We start from the raw sequence: 24,197 nt of genomic DNA, 5'->3' as shown, positions 1-24,197 counted from the left end.
CCTGTGTCTGCTGTTTCCCTGGCCTCTCACGTGTTCACTGAGGACAGCAGTTAGGAACCACCTGCATAATTCAGGGTAATTTCCTCATCTCAAAATCCTTCCCTTAAATACATCTGCAAAGATCCTTTGTCCAAATACTGAAGGAGTGACCAGGTAACTGGGACTTGACAGACCTGGGTGGCCCCATTCAACCTACTGCACACGTTGTCAGTGAAGCTGATATCCCATGAATGCCAGGGAAAACTACAGCAGAGGACAAAGGTTTCTGACAGCCCCTGCCCCAGCCTGCCCCTCACTCTATCATGGCTTCCTCCAGCCACCCGCAGGTTACATCCGCCTCCCTGTCCTGACCTCCCACAGAGAAGATGCATGGTGAGAGCAGACGTGGCCTGGCACACAGCAAGCATGGCGTCTCGCTTTCATTTTTTTTTTTTTTAATGAATTAACCACTTCTAAAAAATGAATACATTTGTAGATCTGGCTATTTCACTTTCCATACTCATCTCATCCTAAAACACCAACCAGAATTCTAAATCATCAAGAACCAATGTGTGAACACCTAGAAGCCAAAGAGACATTCCTAGGGTGTTGTACCAATGTAAGAACCTTTTTGCCTTAAATAAACCACAACATGATAAATTTCACAACTTTAAAATGATTGTTCCTGCTGAGAAGAAAAGCAGAGATGCTAATATACACAAAAGGAAACAAAGTACCTACAATAATTAAAAAAAAAAAAAATCTCTGAAGGTGTCCGACTTCAACTAACCTTGCACTGATCACTTTACCCTCGAGAGCCTCACTGACATAAACTCAGAAAGGACAGGGTCCTCGGGAGGGCGCAGCAGCAGCCCTGCCACTTGACTGCCGAGTGAATGCTGAAAGGTCCTCTTCAGCCAGGGCAAAGTTCTGCTGCAGTGGTACCATTACAAATTTCTGGCGGCAATAACACGGTACATTATAAGCTTGCGCAAATGATAAGCTCTTTATGAGGGTTAGAAGTCTGCAGCCCTCTCCGACAAAGACCTCCCTGTGCTAGATTTCCTAGAAGTCAATAAGCTGGCAATCACACCCCGCACAATGTCCACTCAGACTCACAGAAGAGCCAGTCTTCTGGAGCTTCACCCGGGTCCCGGCACCGACCAGTCAACAGGCTACAGCGGCAGGCTGCAGCTTCCCGTCTGTGTCCAATTCATCATCGGCGGCTTCAAGCTGCCTCTTACTCTGCTGTGATTTTAGATTCACGTAGGGGTTGTAGAGACGGGAGGCAGAGTCCCTGTCTCTTCGCCAGTCCCCTAATGTTAGCACCTGTGTAACTATACTGTGCGACCCCAGACATCTGCATCTGCTCCACACTGACTGACCTGCAGGCTTGGCTGACGGTGGCAGTGGCTTTTCCACTCAAGTCCTCTTCCTAGCAGGACCCCACACTGCACCCAGGTCCCCTCCCCCTCGCGCTGGGGCAGCTCCTCCTATCTGTTGTGTTCTCCAGGTATTCTGTGATGTGTCCCTCATGATTCTCATGACTAGCCCGGGGTCCTGACTCTGGGGGAAGACTACACGTTGAGCACGAGGCCTCCTCGCTGCCCCCCCACCACATACCTGGGAGTCTGATTTGACACCACTTAACACTGGAGATGTGATGATGGTGGCTTTGGCCGGGCTGACCCCCTCTAAAGTCACTATTTCCCCACACTCTCCTGTAGTTATTAAAAATGAGCCACTAAGTCCAGCCACAATCGGGGTGAGGGAAATAAAGCTCCACCTCCAGGAAGGAAGATTTTCAACAAATTTGCTCATCTAAAACCACCAGAGCAGTTTTTAACTTTTTTATTGCCACCATGTGTTGGATAAAAGAAATCTCAATTTATAGTTCAAGGCAACAAAAGCTAAGCCTTAAAAAAAAAAAGCCCTGGCTTGAGGAAGAGCTGCAGCCAGACCGCACAGGCAAGCACTTGGGAAATCAACTGCAAAGAGAAAAGGACATTTTAAAACGTCGATTCATTTTCAACTTTGAAGTGTTTGTCAGCTCAAGTCCTGGCCTAAAGTCCTCTGTTCCGGCCATGGCATCTGCCCAGCTCTTCCTCGGGAGACACAGCTGACCCCCACCCGCCCTGACCCTCCCTGGCCCAGAACTCACTGCAACTACCATGGCTCAGAGGAGGGAAGAAACGAAGGGTCGGCCTGGCCCGTGCGTGTGAGCCAGCATTACCAGCCCGGCCCCGGGTACTCAGAGAGCAAAGTCCAAGCTGGCCGCCGTCCTGCCGCCGGGCAACACGCTGCACAGCCTGGGGCTGGAGATGGGCCCGGTGGCTAAGCAGAACCTCGGCCTCCACCCCGCCCCCATCCTCCGCGGCCCCAAGCGAGGCTGCTGTGACGCAGCATGTGGGATCATCCCGGCGGCCTGCGCATGGGCATCCCGTCCTGGGCGTGGGCCTGGAGTTGTGCCCTGCAGCACACGCCGGAGGCGAGTCTCTAACAGACGTCTTCCTGGAGCACCGCGACCTGGTGAAGGGCAGCTGGGCTACGCTGACACTCCAGGTCCATGTATACACCTGTGTGCACATGCAGCAGCATAAGCCATGTACACACATGCACAATTCTCCCACTGAGAAAGATCTCTGTGTCACTTCGGTGTGAGAAACACTGACTGGCACTAAGTGAGGAACACTGACTGGCACCTCCCAACTCTGCCTCTCATTGCGCCTTGCACAGCTAAACCTTCCACTGCTGCTCCTGACCCAGACCACACGCTGCTACCAGGCTCTGGCCTTTATTCTACTCTCCCCGCCTTCGACAAGAGACACCCTGGGGAGCTCAACAAAGATCGTTAGAGTGAAATACAACCTTCAGTTTTGCTGGTGCCATCCCTAGACCTCTTACAGAGGTCAAAACTAGCACCTTTCAGATTAGTGCAGAAACCAACCACCGCTGGAGACGGGGTAACCAAAGCCATGCAAGTATCCTTGGCACGGCCCCCCAGTTTGTACAGCCACCCTCAAATTGTTCCACTCCCAGCCTATATGGACTCAGTCCATTTTCACATACTAGTTAGTAAGTTTTCAGAGCTCATTTTACTCTTGTATTACTTAAAATAATCTGGTGTTCTGAATGCTGGTTAGCGATTTAAAGGGCAGATTACTGGTTTATTAAAGGAGTCAAAGTGATGGCATCTGTGACCTTCATCTTCTCAACTACACAGGAAACGCTATTCAGATGCTCCTGATGATGAAGACCATCATGCACCACCCCCGCCTCCGATGCTAAGGAAGGCTGTCAACAAGACAGAAGTCAAACATGCGTGGTGAAGGCCCGCAGTAAGAAAGACGGTTAATATCCAAACCCTGTGATGTCTTCAACCTGCTCCTACCATGACCCACGGAGACATCTCTATTTGCCTTCTCACCAGATCCTTCTTCCTCATAACCACAAGGTTGTGATTCCCAAACTGTGAAACCATCTCAGAGATGTTTGCGAACATCTAGAATGCTTTGTTTTGCCATTATAATAATAGTTACAGGTCCAAAGTAATTAACTTCCCCATTTTAGGTAAACTTTGATTTGATTTTGTAAGAAGAGTCTTCTCAAAATCATAAAAACAACGGGCTCTAAGACCATGATGCCACTACAAATCACCTATTGACTGACACTGGTTAAAATCTATGCAAAGCACTCAGGGATGAGTTCTGACCAGCCCAGTTTTTCCAGACATTGAGGACATGCCTCCAAAGCTGGAGCATTCCTGAGCACTCGCTCTGTGATACACTAACATGTATCATCTCAATTAATCCACGAAATCCTCATACAATCCTACAAGATAGGTGATTTCTTATCCCACATTCTAAGGAAAGAAAGCACAGAGAAGACAGGTACCTTGCACAACCAGTGAAAAACAAAGTCGAAAGCAGGGTGATTCAAGCCCAGGTCCGCCATGTCCACACCAACGTCCCCAGCACTCACGAGCATCTGTGAGTGCCCCCAACATCTGTGCCGCGTGGCCTCACCTTTCATCTCTCCCCCACTCACCCTGGGCAGGAGTATGGGTCGCCCTGCTGTGCCATAGCACATCGCACACACGACCCCTTCATTATCTCTCTGTACCCCAGCCCTAGTTAGTACAGAGGGCAGGTCTTTGCTTTCTGTACTTGCCGTGACCCCAACCTGAACAATGCTGAACGTCTACCATGATCATTTGTTTGAAAAATAAATAAATGTACACGAATACTGTAAACGACTGACTGGAAGTGTTTTAATTTGTACGACACCACACCCTCACATGCTAAACAGAGAAGATTTATCTAACTGTTTAAAGAAAAACCAAAGCGTGAAGGGACGGTCCCAAAATGGATGGCCTTCGGAGACGGAATGAAAACGGTAAAGACCTTCAAAACGTCTCTCCTCCATGGAAAGCAAAGGGAATGCTGGAAAAAACTGTTTAAACAAACTTCCCAGGATGCTGGCTATTAGCCAAAGGTCTGCAGTAATCCAGGGAATGTTCATGCAAGAAAAACAGTGAAGTTTTGGGAAAAACAGTGGCTCTGTGACATTTTCACTTGCTTTACTTCCAGTGCCTACTTTCCAGCACACTCGTATCCTGAAAGCAATCTACAGCTGTAGTGAAAGCCAGCAGCTGGCCGTCACTGATGGGGAAGAACTAGGCGAGAGCGCCTTCAAAGTCCCTTTCCCAGAGAACAGTCATTACCTGACCTGTTCAAGTGGCTCCCTGAAGACCCCACCTGCAAGGCTGTCCTTACTTGACATGACTCATTGCAAACAGCCTGGGGGGTGGGGGGAAGAGGGAGTATTTGCTTAACACAGTCACCGGCAACTGTCAAATATCATGTTGCTTGAGGTAGTTGAAACAAAGCACAGACAGACCAAAAAAGTTTAAAAAGAAAAGTTGGGGAATGATGACCATGTGGGGTTCAGCATACACCCAGGAAAGACCAGAAGGAACCCAAATTCTCATGAATGGTTCATCTTGAAAAGCGCAAAGCCAATAATGAAGGCAAGCCGCAGCAGAGAAAGAATGGAAGATTCTTGGCTCCTGACATCCCTGTCCAGCCACCAGCTGACCATTAAACAAACCAAAATTAAAGTTTAATGGACACACACACACACACACACACACACATCACAGAATCAGTTCTAAGGCTTCACCAAAAAAAAAAACACCTCTTTTTTAGACAGCAAACAAGCCCTGGGGAGGGGGCAAAATCTGACTTTTGCAGTTGCCCTCATGTATCACTTAAATGTTCCTTTTCCAACAAGAAATTTGAGATGTATACAGTGCAAAGAACTGCTTTGAAAAGGCAGAAGAAAGAATTAGCAACCCTGAAGATCGTTCACTGAAATTAACATCTCTAAGGGGTAAACACATTTTAGGCCTCCAAAAAGTCTCAACAAATATAAAAAACTGAAATATGTTCTTCCAATCATACGACATGAAGTCAGCCACAGAGGCCGGTCTCAGCCCCTCTGCGGATCAGTCTCACTTTCTCTTACCTCTTACTTTCCCTCATGTTCTTCCTTCCACTCCCTGCTTACCACACTCTTTCATTGCAGTCCCCACTTTGGGGTGCTAATTTATCCTTTCATTCTATTGGGAACTTGGAAACTTGAACCACCAAACTTGTAGAACCAGAGAGTGAGGCTCAGAACAGGACCCTGAAGACACGGCACCTCAGCGCTAAGTCTTCAGGGCATCTATTGTAGGCATCTAAGGGGCTGTGTGGTTCGTGGCAGCCTGCAGGAGAGGCATCACCGAAACACAAATCCGCTCATGAAAACCAACAGTTAAGAAACATTATTTCTTCTGTTACTAAAGGGGAAAGGCTTCTGATAAGACTGTTCATCATCACATTGTAGGCCAGTCAGGCTGCCAAGGAAGATCTCTCTCTGTATTTTGCTGTAAACTCCACTTCTCTTGAGGACTGGCTTCTCCTAAAAAGACCACCACTGATCTTTGCTTCCTTGCACTGCTTTATACTTAGTATCACAATGTTTTACTTTTTCTCAACTATTTCATGAACATCTTTTATCTCCTTAACAGGAATTAGGTGCATAAGGGAGGAAAATAAGACCATTCTTCGTTGACAATTTCCTACCAGTGCAGAGGGCAGTGATGGGAGGGCCTTCATAATCCTTTAGCAAATCCTCGCTGGCAACTCTGTATCACAGCTGGCATGTCTCACATATGTCAAAATAACCCTTCAGGTTTAGGGCAGGTAGAAGAGGTTAGCAGTTGGGTGGTAAAGCCTTTGGGGGGCCAATGCCTCAAGTGTCTGCACCATGATATGAAAGGGTGGGAAACGCTGAGTTAAATGGGAGAAGGAGTCACAGGTACAAACTCCCAGTGATGAAATTAGTAAGTCATGGGGATCTAATGTACAACAGGGTGACCACAGACAATACTGCACTGCATATTTGAGGGCTGCTAAAAGAGCAATTTTGAGCATTTTTATTACCAGAAAAAAAATTAAATATGTGTGGTGATGAACACGGACCAGACTTGTGATCACTTCACAGCATATACAAATATTAAGTTAGTACATGTGAAACAAACGTGTAATATACCAATTATACCTCAATAAAAAAATGAAATACTGCTCAGAACTGAAAAAGCCCAAACGTTCATTAAGAAGGATAAAGCTCTTCAAGTATCAAGTGGAGAATCTCCCACGTGCACAAGAGAACACAAGTCCCACAGCATGTGGCAGGGGCCAGGCGCGTGGGCGGGTCAGATGTGCACGCGGCAGGCGGCTGGTGGGGTGGCCCAGTGCTGGGAGACAGAAGTGGGGGGCGTCCCTGTGGTTTTTAAAAATTCCCAAGTCCGTCTATGCCTACCTCCAACTTCCATTATTAGTGATTATTTCCTACCCAAACACTTTTACTCCCAAACATTGACTTAAATTAATGAAAGAAAGATCTGGATACTGGTCACCCAGCTGTGCTCAGTTTGTGAAAACCTGCTGCGCTGTGTGACCTGTGCCCTTTCCCAAGGCTGATATGTCCTTCAACAGTCACAACCAATACACAGGAAGTTAGATCAACTTTCTTTTCACCCCCTCTTGTTAAAAGAGCACTATCACATTTTATTTGCCTAAGAAAAACTAATTTTTAAAATTTCTCAATAAGAGAAGTTCCTTAGTCTTAGTCCAAATCCATCAGTAATTTAAAGAGTCACAATGTCAATTACTCTTTTTGGAGGTGGGAGCTATGTCTGCGTGTAGGCACGCAACAGCTCCTATAACACAAATGGAGTGAAAAGTCAACCACAGGTGAATCGAGGCATAAAATCATGCATTTTTCGGTACCTTTAAAAGATTTCTGTGAAATTAATTTCCAAATAAAAATTTACATTGTCATGTGTTAATAAATAACCACCAATAATAATCAAAACAAGCTTAGGAATGAATCTAGATTTTGATTTGGACAGTTGTGTTCCTCATGAGTCATTTTAACTATATTAGTATAATCCCAAGGCATTATTTCTACTTCAAAAAAAAAAATTACACCATCTGGCTAGGTTTATAATAGAGCTAAATAAGTACTTTCCAAGACTTAAAGCTTAACATAATTGTCTTTACTAAAAGACTCCACCTCAATAATTTCTCATAATGTGACTTAATCAAGAAACTAGATTTAAAGAAGTTTAATAGAAGTTCCTCATCCACATGAGGGATTAACCTCATCTGAAGATAAATCCTAATAATGACTTTGGTTAGAAGCACTTTAAGTCAGATAGAAAAAGAGAAAAATGCAAATAAATCAAAGGCCTTCTAAAATAGGTAACTGTTCTAAGAGATAGAATTCCTAAAAAATGTTGAAAGGTGACACATGAAAGGCAAAACCTTAGACTCACAGAAAAATATATAGAAAATCCTTTTGATCCAAAGAAGAAAAGTATTTCTTAATGCACAAAAACCATGGCAGGAAAAGACTGAAAAATTAAGACTACACTGAAATTCACATTTTGCATATAATAAAAATGCCACAACTAAGGTGAAAAGACAAGTTGCATTCTGGGAAAAGATAGTTTCCAGCCAAAGGAGGGCTGACTGTACCACCTCTGGGAGCACAGGATCTGGGGAAAGCTCAGCTGACTTCCGGCAGGTAAGGAAACAAACAAACAAGAAACAGGGAAAAGGCCTTAGGCAGGGACAAGAGGTGGAATCCACCTCCCATCACAGCCCTTTGGCTGATCGGGTCACTGACCCGATGCGGCAAGCCTCAGCTGCCCTCCAAGGATCTAGACAAGATGATTATATGGTGCCCTTGCTTCGGGCCTTAGAAAGTTTTGGGGACTATTCTGTAGGGGCAAGAGCCTGAATCTGGCCTCCGAGGCCCTGCAGCCCCAGGACAGTAGTGTCTAACTAGCTCCCGGCAACATGGCGGTTCTTGATCAACTCAAGATACTGGCTCAGCTGCTGTGGACAGCAGAGCACAAGCTGCCTTGGGCACACAACAGCAAAGACAGAGTTGGTTGTAACTGGCAAAGGCAGGCATCTCCTTTCTGATGCCAGCAGAGAGGCCAGGTTCCCGGAGACAGGCATTCAGAGCATGCCAAAATGCACAAGGAATATTTTAACCACAATGAAACAAGGTACAACCACTGAAAGACGAAGAACTCAGCCTGCCTAAAACTGTATGGAAATCCCCAGTTTGCCTGCCGCAAAAATCCATGACAACGGATCCTCCCTAGAGCCAGCAAGCTGCCCTGGGGTTGAGGGGAAAGGGAGGTACTCAGAGATTAGAGGGTTCATTCAGATTACGTTGCAATTTAAAATACATCTTTTATAATTAGAAATTACATGAAAACCACTTCCTGTGTAGCTGAAAATGTCTACCTCCCTAAAAGTTCAAACAAAAGAAATAGGGTGATTAGGAGGTATTTAAAAGCAAGTTTGGAGAGAAGGCAAGTACAGGCAAGAACACTGTTCCTTCACTCAAACACTTTAGAGAATTAATTCTGAAGAAAAGCTAACCATTTACATGAGTGATTTTTTTCCTTGAGCAAAAAGCCTGGCAGTTCCCTCTGCCTCTAACAACTATCAGTAGTTTATTGATCTAAACACCACACAACTTTTTCCACCCTGACTAATATCAGACCCAGCAACTGCAGGCGAAGAGGCACACATCTGCCAACAAAAACAGAGAAGGCAAACGTTAGTCACGCACCCTAGAACCAAGAAAGAGAGAGCATCGACCGATCAGGGCAGTTGGAAGAGCTGCACTTCTGTGTCCCGGGAGCCCAGGCTGTCTGCCAGTGTGCTGAGCCACCGCACTGCAAACTCAACAGTAACTGCTGAAGTCAAGGCTTCACACAGGCGTGAAACCCACACCACTGGCCTTTTCTTTCCCATCACTACTCATTCTGGGAATTCAGCTCGCCAGCCTCTGAACTGCGTGGTCAGCCTGACGTGGTGAGGAAATTCAGGTGTATGGCCTACGCGGACAGGACCTCCCACGCTCTCGTGGACACCTCCGTGGGTCAGCAGGTGTCAGGATGAACATGCTGGATAATCAGTCATGGAAACAACTGCTGTGACTTTCAGCAAGCGGAATCTTTTCTTTGAACCTCAAATGCTACTCACTTATTGACTAAAACAGAACAAAGTATAGAGAGTATGTTGTAAAAGCAAAGAGGAAAGACAGAAAGAAGGGCTCCTCAAAATCAAGACTCATCCCTTCCACGCCAGCTTTACCCTCGGCAGAGGACACTGTCACTCGTTTCTCACAGTAGGTTAATCAGATAAAATAAGCAGCTCTGTCTCTGCTCTCACCTCGTATGACCAGACGCACTGGACCCCCGCAAACCTCCGCACGCATCTCCCCACCTCCACGTCCTCGTGGGTGGTGTACATCTCCCGGAGGCACTTTCCGATGTGTGGCACCATCCTCCGCAGAACCTCCCGGCTCATGATCACGCCGGGCCCCCCCATGCAGAAGTTCTCGCCGGGCTCCAGGGCCAGTTTTCCCATTTCTCCTGTGGTGCCCAGTCCTGTCTGCCCAAGAAAGAGGGGTTCACTGCTATTCAAACTCCTCAGGAAATTTTCCAGACGATCTCCTTTGATGTAAACATCGTCATCTGCTCTCATAAACCATTCGTACTTGTCCAAGTAGTGGTCATGCATGAACTTGAGCATCATGAAAGATTTCTTCTGGGGGGGGTAGGAGTCGTCTACACCCCGTAGTGGCACAATCGGGATTGGGATGGCTGTGTCCGAACCCTCACTGGAGAAGAATTCGACCTTCCCAGGAATCGTCTTGGACCACGTTCTGGAATTAAAACAAACCATCCATGAGATAAGAGCTTATTTCAAGCTTCGTATTTCCAGAAAATCACGTATCTGCTCTGGGTGAATCACCACATTTTCAAAAGAACGATAAAAAGCTATCTGATCGGCTGGCTGGCTCCCTCTGAACAGGAGCCTCGTTATCACGTATCACAAAGCCCAAACTAATTCTCAAAGGAGCCCCAATAAAAAAGAACAATGAGGTGTTAAAATATCTCTAGAGGAACGAAGTCTTGGCTATGTCTCAAAACCAAATTGCCAGGGCACCAAGGTCTCGGTACTCAGGTTAATTTTACGATACTATCAACTCCACACCTACAAACCCCTCTGCTCTATAAAACCAACAATAAAAGAATCAAATTGTTTATTCAACATTTTCTTCGAATGCTCATCAAGTGCCAACAACCCGCTAGGCCGGAGGAAAGGAGTGGCGGGCAAACACGTTCCCTGACGGGCGCAGCCAGTGTCAGGAGACGACGCATCAGGCCAGCTCCCCGCACGTACAGGGTAACTCAGACGAGTGTCCGGAACAGGCGCACGGACCCGCAGAACAGAGATAAAGGACCAGCTGCCTTCCCGCGGAGCGCGCCAGGCCGAGACAGCAGGGCTCAGCAGCAGGAGCCCAAAGGGACCCAGGACGGAGTCCCGGGCAAAAGGGATGACGGAGGCCTGGCGGGCCTGTGGAGATGGGGCCTTTGTGTGGTGAAAACCACCCTGATGAAGGAGCGGAGGGAAGTGGAGGCAGCACCCTGAAACCCCAGGGTGGACGGCACCGAGGGGAGGTTCGCGGTGGCCCGGGCAAGCTGCAAGGTCACCGCTCTCCCACTGGCAGAGGGGAGACAGGTCACCAGGAAGGAGACAGGGTCAGTGCCGCTGCTGCGGGGCTGAGGTGAGGCCATGCTGCGCGTCTCCTCGGCCTCGTGAGGCGCTGAGGACAGCTGAAGGGGTGTAGCCACGGAAGCACTTACGCAGAGGACTGACAGAAACACATCCTAAAGAACAAACACAGACATTTAATTTAGCCTGAAGAAAGATCAAAAAGCACAATTCCCGCAGAGCCTCCCCAAAACACTTTTATTTTACTTAACCACTGTGATGAAAGTAGAGAGTGACTGAGCGATCAGTGAAAGTCATCTGTGTCTTTCACGTAAATGCAGAAAGATCTGAATGTATGTACATAGCCAATCTGGGGGAAGAGGCACAGAGGCAGGGAGACACAGGGCTGCTGGCTGGAGAACGAGGACTTTCACTTTTTATTCTGTGTACATTTCCTCTATATTGAGGGGACCTCCTATTACATTGGGGGAGGGGGGGAAGCTGAGTGAGACAAAATATGCATACCTCAAAATCTACTGTTCTAACTACTCCAAGAACAGCACCCGGGGGCGAGACGCACCCTCTGCCCCGCCTCCACCCGTCCTTCCTCACCTCACAAAGCAAAATGCCTGAGCTTATCATTTCTGTTATTTTAAAATTCCCACAACCAAGTACTGAAAAAAATAATTACTGGCTTTACTTTTCTTCCTCCCCAACTAAAGGAATATAAAGTGACTTCAAACGGAGCAGAGGAAAAAAGTTGACGGGACTCAACTTTCTGCAAACGTGCACTTAAAAGCCCAAGGATTCAACAGGTGTCACTTTCCATCAAACCAAGGATGTCGACAGTAAGACCGCCATTGTTTTATGTACCACAACAAAGAGAAAACAGTGGCCACATCATCACGGGATGCGGCAGCTGGAAATGCCTCGGAGGACGCCAAAGGCGTGCGCCTTAGCAGGGGGGACGCGAGCCCAACGCCGCCCTCCGCACCTGTGACCTAAATGGACCAGAGTCCTGCACTGAGCAGTCGTGAAGGGGAGGCTGTGCCATGAGTCCCCTCAAGTCAAGGACCCCGAATCCTTATGCAGATGGGATTTCTGTCGGCACTCCACAGGAACTCTGTGGAATGATTTCAGCGCGGAGCACAGAACAGCCCCCGGCACGGGGGTGACAGCTGCAGCGTGTGCCGTGCTGAGACGTGCTGAGACGGCAAGGTCAGCTCCTCTGCCCGAGCGTGCACACTCCTACTGCAGGGGCACCAGCTTCAGCGAGGCTCAGCGAGAAGGCAGCGAGAGGCAAAACTCAGACACGCTGAAGTCAAAATACCATTCTGAAATATAATTTAAAGCTAAATAGTCTGTCTTACCTTACAAGTAATTTTTTAGAGATAGTGAATAAAATCAACAACTTCAGCACACAACAAATTGCCTCTGAACTAAAACAAGGTCAATAAAAAAGCACAAGTTCAAGGTAATACCAAAGTGGCAGTCCCAGAAAATAACCCTGACGCAGCAGTGCCTGGGGCTGGGCGGGTGAGACAGCGCCTTCCTTCCACGGGAGGACCCACACGGTGACCAGAGACAGCTGGGGGGGGCACCCAGCCCCTGGGCTGAGTCCCCAACTCCCCTCAGGGCTCCACACTCAGCTTATCTGGATAGACTGAGGATGATAAAGTTCCTGCCTTGGAGGTTTATTGGGAAGGTTTAGTGTGGCTTTGAAGTCAGCCTGGTATGCAGTTAAGTGTGACTTATCAGGCAAGTCAGGAGTCTGCAAATCAAGCAAAAGGAAAAAAAAAAAAAAAAAACAAGGGAGACAGGAAAGTGTGGATTGAACTGGAGGGGAAGTTTACAGAAAGGGCCACTTCTTACATTTCTGGCTAAAAATGAAAAACCTGACACTCGAGCCACATAGTGGAATTCTGTCAGGCAACCCAAGTCTGGACGCCTAGTGAACACCAAACCTCAGGGTGTTTCACTGGAAGCACCGCTCCGCACAGGGCGGAGGCTGCGCTCGGCCCGCCCAGTGTGCCCACCAGGCAGAGGGGCCACCACCCACCGCAGCCTGGCACACACGCGACTCACGCCGGCGTGGGCTTGCGTGGTGTAATCCATCCAAGAAGACAAACCAACTGATTTTAAAAACAGACATCTAACCTCAAACTGTTCTTTAAAGCTTCTCTGCCGTTTCATGGTAATGCCACCCAATTATTATCTTTTCCTTTTTAGGTAACTCCAGGGGAAAAAAAAATGTCACGTTGCCCTTTTCTGTTCTAAATGACTGGTGGTTTGAGGGAAATCTCTCAACGCGAAGTTGTTGTAGATCTTGAAGGATGATCTTTCCAAGTAGGGCGTACAAAGCTCCAAAGTCAAAGAGTTCTAGAACACAAATTATGATTCACCTTCCTGAGAAGGGGAAGTGTGTGAGTAATTTCAAAGCCTTTAGAAGGAAATGCCCCTGCGGGTCCTCCTTCCCCCATCTAACCTAAGCTGGTTGAGTTCCTTAGTTTTCATAAGCAAATGTCAACGTTGCCATCAACTGGTTTGTTACCAGAAGCAAAGAGCCTCACTTAACTGAAACCACAGAAAAGCTGCGAAGGTCCCAGCCAGAAAGCAAAGCTTCCAGTGGCCTGGTAAGCCACTCCTGCGGGCTTCCACGCTTCCCTCCCACGCTACACCAGCTCAGTAAATGCAGCTGGACAGCAAAGGCTTTGCTGAGTGGGACGCAGTGTCAAGGCCCCAACTTCTAATAGCGTCATTTGAAGGTCCCTATATAAATACCTCTCTGTGCAAAACTGCATATACCGTCTGACATATATCCTAGCATACCAGAAGTCTTGCAAGCAAGTAACGGAAAACACTCAAGCTGTGGATTGTTAAGGGAATAAAAGTAAAATGTACATGGCCCCAAAGTGCTTACTGTGGTTATTTGGGGAGGGAGGAGCAGAGATTTAATTTTCTTCATGTTTTGTACATTTTCTAAATTTTCTGTAATGGGTAGGTAGAGTTTGAAAAGAACTTTTTCTTTTAACCTGGGGGAAAAGTTTTAAGCTAAGAAGTAGCCAGAGAAATAAACAGGCTTGACAACGAAAAATTTTGCTACTCTATCCAGTGGACAAAAACTGGAAGAAAAATGGACAAAGATGGGTTACCTTTTCATAATTTCTAAATTTTGTTACATTAATTTTTACAAGTGAAAGGGAGATTTTCTGTGAGTTCTTCCCAAACTGCCACTATCTATCATTATGTTGGCTGATGATTCCCGTGATACATTTGAAAGAACTCACCAAATGACCTCTGAATGTGGACTCAAGGAGAATCTAGTTTCTCCCCTGTAGGGACTGACAGACAATAAGATATATATTTATATTCTTCCTTAGTACAGAAAGGATTCCAGACTACTTAACCATATGTGGAAAACAGCCGAAGGTCTGCGCAAAGGGAGAAGGCAGTCTCAGCACCTGAGAGGCCCGTGCAGCTCCTGGAGCCCACAGCAAGCACTCACCCTGGGCACGCAGAGGAGACCTCGCCAGCTGAGCCAGGGAGCTCACGTGTCAGGCCTCTCTGCATCACATCTGCTAACCGTGGCCCAGAGTTAGCTCAGGCAACCATGAGAAGCCACAAAACAGGGCCCCTCTGTCCAGGGTTAAGTGAAATAACAATTCCAGGTACTAGAACCTGAGAAGTTTTTCCCCCCTCAGGTGACTACAAAGGAAGCAGGGCAATTACAGCAAGTGTGTCCCCCGAGAAGTGCACGGGGCTGCTGGAAGAGGCAGTTACCCAGAAAAGGGCCTGGAAGGCAGTTCTGTGCAGTCATAGCAGCCAGGGGCCTGAAGCTGCTCAGGCCTTGGGAAAGCTCCCGGTGCCCAGAGGCTACCCGTGATGACTCCGGAGGGCCCCAGGGCGCCCTGGCAGCCAGCAGGATGCTGCCAGCAGGACTCAGCCACCCCCTCCACCCTCTCTCTGGCACGCTACAGCTTCCCCCTTCTGCCCGTGTGGTTTCCGGATACTTAGCTTCCTCTTTCAAAATCTGCAACTGTTAAAGATGCTAACACTAGTGATGTGAGCAATCTCAAATCCATTTTGGAATTAGGTGGGGAAATCTAACATCACAAATGTTGGGGGAAATTTTAAGAAATTATACTCTACCGTTTATGTTAGCGAACACACTTAAGATGAAAGCAAGCGTCCAAGAGCCTTTTTCTCCCTCAGTAAAGCTGTGGCGGGTGGATTACAACTTCCTACTCCACGACGGCCTGGGCAGCAGCCCAGGAGGTGGTTCTGGGGTATTAAGAGCTAACAGCAGCCGGCCGGTTCAGTGTCAACCACAGGACTACTCAGGAGGGAGACACCAACACACCCTCTTTGAAACATAAGAATGAAAGTCTGGAGTGTTGGTGGCACAAGGCAAATTCTGATGTCATGATACCTTTTCAGCTTTAAGTGCTGGAAACGTTTGTATTTTGCCGCTGCCCACATGAAAGCCCAAAAGTGCACCTACTTAGTCAGGCGTGAAGATTCTCCAGTCTAAATCTAAGCGCCTGGCTCGGGCAGACAGGGAGCCCTCCTGGCCAGGACACCCCTCCGCCCGCTTCCAGGCACCAAGCCCAGGCAACAGCTACCCTTTCCTGAACAGTCGAGGAGGGGGGACACTGAGGGAGGGGCAGAGGGAGGCCTTCTGACCTCGCACAGCACAGCACAGCACAGCACAGCACAGCACAGCACAGCGTGTGGGGTGTCCTTGCTACAGTTTACAGATGAGGAGGCTGAGGCTGTGGGGCAGGTCAGGAACTCATCCACCAACAAATCAACAAATGCAAACAGGGCTGGCTCCCAGCCTCCTGGCTTTCATCCTGAGCACTTACCGCTCAGGTTATCACCCATGGTGCTTCTGAGTCTCTGCTCCCCTGATAAGGATGAGGAAACAGATAAGGAGAACAGCCTTACACCACTTCAGCCACTTCCACGCCTCCCCGTCCAGCAGAGATTGGCCTGTCCAGAACACCAACTTAGAGTTTTGGCTGGAGTCACTCTCCAGGCAGCTTTGCTACTCCAAACCTGGCCTGTCATTTTCCAGAAACAGACAGAAGTTTAACACAAAAGTTGGCCTTTGCGCCAAGGTCCAACTTACAAAGCAATCATTTTAATGGCACCAATATCTACATTTTCAGTAACCTTTAGGCTTTTTGGTGGCTAGCCCTGAAGTGACATCAAATTGAAGCAGACTGTGCCTTATTTTTAATCATCCAAGGAAAATGTATCTGGCAGAGTCATGTTTTAGAAATGACAGTGAATTAAGGTGAGACAGTGAACAGTTACAATAATTTTAACTGTCACAAAGTTTCTTGTTAGAACCGAAAGCTAACAAAGACATGACAACGGCTAGAAGCACCTAATATTCACATTAATATATGGAAACCAGGTGCATCGCCTTCCCCAAACATCAACCAGAAGAGTAAAGATATGGGAACTGAAGAAAATATAGTAACCAAATAAATGTGTTTCAATGTGAACTGGAAACAGGATTAACTGTCACCAGAAGAAAAATGACCCTTGACAGCCCAGGGAGCAAAAGGTCAGCTTGCCTCCTTCACCCAGCAAGCCTCACTACCCTCACCAACATGCTCAAAACTGCACTCACTTACATGTCACTTCTTGCTGAAGCTGTCACTTTATTATAAAACTGCTGCTTGCTGAAAATGCAGCAAAGTGCCAAGAATACGAAAGCCCAAGAATATGCAACACGTTCTTTCACTTTCTATCCTACACAAACATCAAAGCCATTTCACACAAAAGTGCCTTCCCACTGCGTAGAACGAATGCTACTTTATAAGCTCTGTCCTCCCTTCATGTCAGTAAGCCCACGATTTCTCATTAGAGAAGCCCCAATGTAAAATCCATCAATACAATCGACAAGTCCACAGCTTGCGACGCAGGAATGTGGACTTCCCCAGGGACCTTCATCAATCAGGGCAGCCCTCGCTCCTCCGTGGCCGCACAGGGACGGGCTGACGCACTTAGCCTCTTTGAATATGGCACTCGTTTCTTTCCCTGATGATAAACTCTGCAGGGGTAGTGTCGGCAATCAATTTTTAATAAATGGCAGCTGAATTAATGGGCCAGAAAGGGGCTGGCCACATGATAAACACAGTATCACCTGTGCTCTCGCTGACGCCCTTACAGGTACCTTGGAATATTCTGCCTGCGGGCATCAAGGTCTTGCGCCTTGACACACGAGAAGGGGAACTCCCTCGTTTTCAGACTCACACTTTCACTATCATCTTGGAGGTAATCTGCAACTTGAAATGAGATGTACTCCCAAAGTTCACCCACAGGTTGAATGGACCATGAAGACTTCACATGTATTTTTGCCAAACTGAATTCCATCTGAAAAAGCAAGTATTGCTCTCAACTACTTCTCGACAAACATGGTATCACTGCTTTCAATAAAGAGTGACAACAACTCTGAAATTTGCTGGTTGAGGCTGGTGACTGGAGCAGGCTACCTTCACTAAGGAAACAGGAGGCTGTTTCCTGTAACATCTTGCCCCAAGATTACTGTGATTCAAGCTAGTGCTTCCCCAAAATTTCTTTCCTCAATTCCCTATGGAATGATGCTAATCTTTAAAGGTGCTTTTTATCATTCCTTGGGCAAACAAATGAAACCTTCCTCCTCTTCTGAGAAAGTAAAGAAAGAACAAGGGAACTAAAAATCAAGACAAATAAAAGGTGTTGGCTTAGTGTTCTGGGCACGAAAAGGTACTGGAAAGCTAAGTAAAGTGTGCTCTTTTTTTTTTTTTTTTAAATCAAACTGTTGACTAATAAAATAAATATCATCAAAACTCTCCCAGCAGAACCAGGTTAAGTGCTGCCAAGAAATGTCTGGGACAGAAGATTAACAAAGGGGAACTTGTCTGCCGGATATTAAAATATTATTCAACCCCCAATAATTCAACGGGTGTTACTGGCACAAGAACAGACAGAAAGATCAATGGGACAAAACAAGAAGTCCAAAAACATGCCCAGGGATTCTGAGTACGATGAAGATGACATTTCCAGTTGGTAGAGAAATGGTAGCTTAGTCAATAGACGGTGCCAGGACAGTGGACCACTTGGGGGTAAAATGGAGTTTGCAATGACTTCTACCCTTTGCAGAATTAGAAAAAAAATGTTACAAAATCTCTGCAGGCACTAACTTTCTGAGTGTGGCGGTGTCATGCGGGGACAAGAAGGGAGAGCCTTAAACTCAGAATGGAAAAGACTGAACTATATAAACCCTGACTTGTCCATCAGACGACACCACTGAAGGATAAAAACACGAACTGCAGCTAATCACACGAGACATGAGCCGAGGGTTGTGGTCACAGCCACAGTAATCCGTTCTGGAGGAGTCACAGCAGTGTTTTAATGAGAAATGACGGAGAACACACACATTTTGCAGATGAGTCAAAATCCAATTTTACTTGTAGAACCCCAGCTACCCAGAGCCCTGAGGAATTTAACTTTGCAGCTCCAACGCTTCACCACATCACTTCAGATGTAAATCTCTTAATTCCTTTAAAAATTGCCTTTCATTTGTGAATGTTAGGAAACACGGGTGTCCAGATGTTTTCTTAAAATGTGTCTTGTACTAAGGCTGGCAACATCAACACCTCTTAACCCCAGCACCCTGGAAGAGCTTTTAGGCCGCTAGCACCTGGCCGCTGGGCACCATCATACACCCAAAATGTCACTTTCCAAAACACTGACTCTGGACAGGCTGGATATGGAGGCGTAAGGGAAGTGGCTGTCAGGGGGTGCACCTCATCGTCTTCACCTAAAGACAACCAGTTAACAAACTCTTGGACAATCAAAGCTGCCACCCCAAGCATCAAATCACATGTGGGCCATGTTTCTATGCATCACCCAGGCGGGCTAGACAGTGCCCCATGCGGGACAAGTAGTACTCCTCGGAGCCACCTGTGAGAGAACTGAAATCTTTGCTCCACAAGGATGGTTTGTCCTTGAAGGGCTGTGTGGGAGAAACTCTGAGCTGACCTGCCGCTGAATCTGTCGTCAGGCTGGAAAACCTCCTTTTCACGTAGAGGAAGAAGCAAAGGGAAAGGAAGCTTCTGGAAATAAGGTTAAAGCTGAGCAAGCTACAGCAGGAACTTTCCGAGGGATGGCTACACCAGACGCCTTTGGCACTGCTCACCAAGCCCACAGCCCCATGTGGGCACCAACATGCCACTAAGGCTGGAGGCTTTTGATAAAGGAGCTGAACTACCTGGCCATGACCTCGGAGAGCCCAGAGTAACCCTTCCCTGTCACTAACAGCGTGGACAGAAGCCACCAAAAACATGGCGGTGGGAGGGCGTCTGCCTTCCTGAGGGTGCTCAGAACGGGAGACGCCCGGCACGCCTGCCTAACGCACGCACGAGGTCAAAGATCTGACGTCAGAGCCGGAGAGAGCAGTGTGAAGGTTACCTGTCTGCTGACCTTGCCACTGCTGACACGTCTGAAGAGAATGCCATGACCGCTGGGCCACCGCGGCCGAGCTGGCTGGGCTTGGACGGTGGTCCTGACAGCAGCGACAAGTACGATGAGGTGGCCACCGGGGAGAGCAGACTGCGGACCAGACCCCAGGAGAGAGCTGAGTGGGAGGTTTTTTCCTAAGTAACCAAAGTCCTCCCAGGAGGAGGTGAAAGCCCTCCAGGGTGCAGCCCCATCACAGTGGTGGAGACGCTGTCTGAGGTGCCATATGAAGTGCCATATGCGGGGGAGGGGACGGTCAGGTCAGCCATGTGAGCGGGGTGGGGCCGGTTTCAAGTTCCTGGAAGGTAAAGTCCTGGGAGGGGGGTTGTGGACACTGCATCTGCTTAGGGCTTTCCACATCTCCACTCAGCATTAAAGTCATACCCGAATCTAGACCCAGCTCGAGGCCAGACACGCAGCGCCAGGACCCCACCAGCGCACAGTGCCTCCGCGCTTCAGGATCCTGTGGGCTTGCTGGACTGACCATTGTGCTTTCCACAGCGTGTGATGTCAATTTTGCCCATTAAAAGAAAGCAAGATGTGCTGGCTCTCTTTTTGAAGCGAATTATGGTGATTATCTTTATGTCTCACTGCTCAGCATTGATGCGAGATGAAATCCTGATGTGGATGGGGGTGGGGGTGTAGATATGAAGTTGGTGATATATTACATAATGAGAGTCCACTAAAACTGGGGGGTGGGTGAGACACCAGATCTCTGCTTCCCTACTTCTACCCATTTCCCCTAGGCTAGTCTCCCCATCTCATTCGATGGCAGAAGCGCCATCCTGTCATTCAAGGCAACATCCAGATGCCAGCAGAGGTTCCTGGTCACCCCATGTAAGCATTCCTTCAGCAGCAGAGGTCCTGGCGCCAGACACCCTTTCTGTCTCCACTGCCACACTAGTTCCGGTCACACGTCCTTGCCTCCTCTCAATCCATTCTCCACACAACAAGCAGAATGCAATCACCTCTCTTTGCTGCATGAAACTTCAAAGACTTTCTAATTCACTGGAGCCAAATCCACACGACTGGACACCATCAGGCTTCATTCTCGTCCTTCCACTGGCCTCCGGTCATCTTCCCAAACTGGTTGCCACCTTGGGATTCACCAGGTCTTCCCTCTGCCTATGGCTCATCAGTGATAGTCACGTGACTGTTCCTCATTATGAGACCTCAGCCCACACACTAACCACATCGTGGCAGGAAGCCTTCTCCGAGAAGGCTGAACAGAGAGGACGCGGTACTCACTGTCCGTACCCTGCCCAGTGTCAGCACCCCTCACCAAAATCCCTTCCAGTGTCTGTACCTCCCTCTGGAAAGGCAGCTTCTTGAGAACATGCATTGCCACAACCGTGTCCCCAACACTCATGTGGAGCCACGGGGGCCGTGTATGTATACGTCAAAGGAATGAATTCTAAGTTTATCCCAGCATTTTGATGAACCAGAATCACTCCTAGCAAATTACCAGCTGTAGTGTCTACTCAGGGCGCATGAAAGAAGTTCGCCCTGACTGGCCTCGGATCAGCTCCACTTTTGAGTTTTGTTCTGCCCGCTTTTCAAAATGTGTGTCTTGCCTGCAATCAGCTGTCACAGCACTGCTAACAACTCACGGTGCCCCTCCCTCTCCCCAACTGGAGCAGCTGGCAGGCTGGAAATGATGAGCCGTTCCATTCTTAAAGGGCAGTCACTGTAGCACACAGTGATGTAGCTCTTGATTTTACAAAAGCTTTTTAACGCCCTTCTCATCTCAGTCTTCAGAAAGGCATGCTTACCAGTTTACTAGCCCTCAGAACTAAACATTGCCATTTTCAACATTTCAAGTATGTATTAGTGCTAAATGTTTTTTCTTTAAATAATATCATAGTTTATTTTTACATCACTGTGTGTCTTTTTCCATCTCAGCTGTCATCCCCGTGGGCTTCCCATCACCAAATCACCCGTGTGCCATCACCATAGCTCAGTGCATTTCGTTCCCCCACTGTTTTTGATCCCATTACCCATTCCACCCCCATAAAATGGCTAAATGCTTATTTTTTTTTTTTAAGAATGATTATTCATGCATACAAGAACTGGGGTACAGGCCAGAGGTGCAGGTGAGAGGATTCACCAGAGACAGAGTGGACTGATGGAAATACATGCTGAGGGGAGCAGCGGAGGGGATATTTGCTCACCTCCCTGGCTGGGATGGAACTGGTGCTGCAGAGGCTGCAGATAGCTTCATAGTGCTGCGCTTTAACCCCTTGCCCCACCAGGAAGTGGCCCCTAAATGCTACTTTTTAATAGTAACTTTTAGAAATTTCTTTCTAAAAATGTTGGCATCTCCTTTGACCCATAAGCCAAACAACTTTAAAGACTAGAAACAAAGAAACATTAACTTTTCCCAAGGTAAAGTAAGTAACTTGCCTTTTAGGGGAAATGTAAAAGGGGACACACCCAGTGTCAGATCAGACTTCTACCCTGAGCTAGAAGATCCAAGCCGACTTTTATGCTGTACAAGAATTTTCTAATTTAAAAGCGGAGGGCAGACTTTTGGCCCAGGCTGTAAAGGATGGCAAAGCCATAATCATAAGTTACACCCTATACCTTCCATCCTGATTCAGGCTTCCCCCCAAAGTTCCTTAAGGCTAAAATCATCTTCCACATCTCCAGCAGTCATCTAAACACAGGGTTGCCAGAGAACAGAGGAGGGCCACCCTTAGGCCCTAAAGTAAAGTGACCTAAGATGATAGCAATAAAAGAGGGGGCATTTGGGAAAGACAGAAGCAGTAGATAGGGTACAGTGATTCCTGGAAAGGATCTTTCTTTACCAGGAAGATATAGTTGTCACACAGAGAGAACCCAGGCCAGAGAGTAAAGCCTGGTTTCTACTTCTAACTGCTGGAAAGAAAAGACACAGGGACATAAAAGTCTCCATCCAAGAAAGATGAAGTAGGTGGTCTTGGAAAGGTCAAAAGCAAGCATGCTAAATATGGAATTTGAGACGAGATTATTTCCAGGTATAAAGGAGCTCTACCTTGCAACACATTTTCTGGGTAATTCTGATGCCACAGGACCCTGCTGGTCTGTATATTCTGATTGGTGAAAATGTATTGTGTTAGGGGGTGGGGGGCAAGGAGTCACAAATCTATTTGCACAAACCATTTCTTGGTACTTGTCCCCAAAGTTGTGACTTCACACGGTTTGTCACCAATGGCAGTCACATGAATTTCCTTTCAAATTCATGCTACAAACAGTAGATACAGTCCACCCTCAATTTCTGAGGTGGATGTTTTCCGATCCCAAAAGTAACTGCAGGAAATTCACAGTTCATCTGGGAGAAAACCTCAATCTGCATGTTCTCATGTCGCTGTTAATCTATTTTACCCCACCAACATTTCAGTCAGTCAGGATGCTTCCTGGCAGAACCTGGGCTCTGGACTTAAGCAAGATCCAGTTGAAACACACAGAAATGGGGGCCGGTACACCCCAAGGGCACATTCTCTACAGCTTGTTCACCTTTCTCAAGTCTTTACTTCTTCCCCTGGAACAGAAGTCTGTATATGCTTTTTCCCAAACAACTAATCCCTGAAGATTTAGACCAGGACTAGATTTAAGGACTGAAGTGGCTTGACCTCGCTCAGCACTGACTGCCCTCACAGTTCCTTCCCAAAGGACCTCCCCTCCTTGCTGGGTGAAGGGGGAGCTTCGCACCTAAGCCTTGTGTCTCCCATGCCTACTAGGCTCCCAACAGATCCCTTCACTGACAACCCCCCTCCCCTGTCCTTCGACTTCAAATTCACTCCAATACCAACCTGCCATTCCAAAATCATCTCCCTTCAAAAGACTACTTTAGCTAATCCCTTTGTTAATCCCCCAAGGATCCCAGCCACTCCTCTGACTCATGCGGCCAAGGCCAGGGCCCAGATGCAGGATAGCACACATTCATCCCTACACTGAGCTAGTTAACCCAGGAATGCCTCCAACAGTGAAATCTACATGTGATGCTAGGAAGGTCTCTAACCAGATGAATTCCTGCCAGCTCTAGTTCGCAAAGGTGCTTATCCTCACTATCACGGCGGCCACTGTCACAGGTAGGCTGCGTTTTCCAACAACCTCATGAAAAGATCTTCAGGTCCATTTTCAAAAAGCGAGCACACTTGGTCATGGCAGTAAGTTGTAAAAGCTCAGCGTGAGAACCACACCCTGAGCAGCCACCCCGCTCCAAAGCCCCGGACTCATGAAGCTCAGCATCCCGCCCTGTGACCTCTGCTACCCATACTGGCCATCGCCCGCGGGACAGCCCGATGCCACAGATACCCTGGAGCCGCTGGTCTGGGAAGCTGGCAAAGAAGTGAGCAGCGAGGGCGGCCGTCGGGATGCCCGTTGCAAGGGCCGGTACCCGGGCAGCAGGGGCTCACCTGTAAGCGGCCACGGCGCGGGTCTGCAGGTATTTCTGGGCGGTCATGACTCCTACGAAGAGAAAGTTCCTGTCGCGCTGGCCGCCGTCGGGGGCCGGACCGTGCTGCCAAAGGTGCTCTCCACGGGCATCGCCGCGCGCCCCGCCGGCTTGGGAAGCCGCCGCCGCCGCCG

The 24,197-nt window shown here is 47.9% G+C and overlaps 1 protein-coding gene across 1 annotated transcript in view; it reads right to left on the bottom strand.

The window, feature by feature from the left end:
* The window catches only part of CHSY1 (chondroitin sulfate synthase 1), a 49,747-nt gene extending 25,563 nt beyond the window's left edge, over positions 1–24,184 (bottom strand). The window contains exons 1-2 of the mRNA XM_012732655.1: positions 24,026–24,184; positions 9,786–10,281 (exon numbers count right to left, since the gene is read on the bottom strand). Of these exons, the coding sequence (XP_012588109.1) occupies positions 9,786–10,281; positions 24,026–24,072 (543 nt within the window). The 5' untranslated portion in view covers positions 24,073–24,184. The remainder of the gene's footprint in view (positions 1–9,785; positions 10,282–24,025) is intronic.
* Between the last annotated feature and the right edge of the window lie 13 nt (positions 24,185–24,197).

This window comes from Condylura cristata, unplaced genomic scaffold, assembly GCF_000260355.1.
Source record: "Condylura cristata isolate star-nosed mole 26May11 unplaced genomic scaffold, ConCri1.0 scaffold00035, whole genome shotgun sequence".
Taxonomy (NCBI): Eukaryota; Metazoa; Chordata; class Mammalia; order Eulipotyphla; family Talpidae; genus Condylura; species Condylura cristata.
Note: the sequence above shows the minus strand (reverse complement) of the source record. Positions and strands in the feature narration are given on the sequence as shown.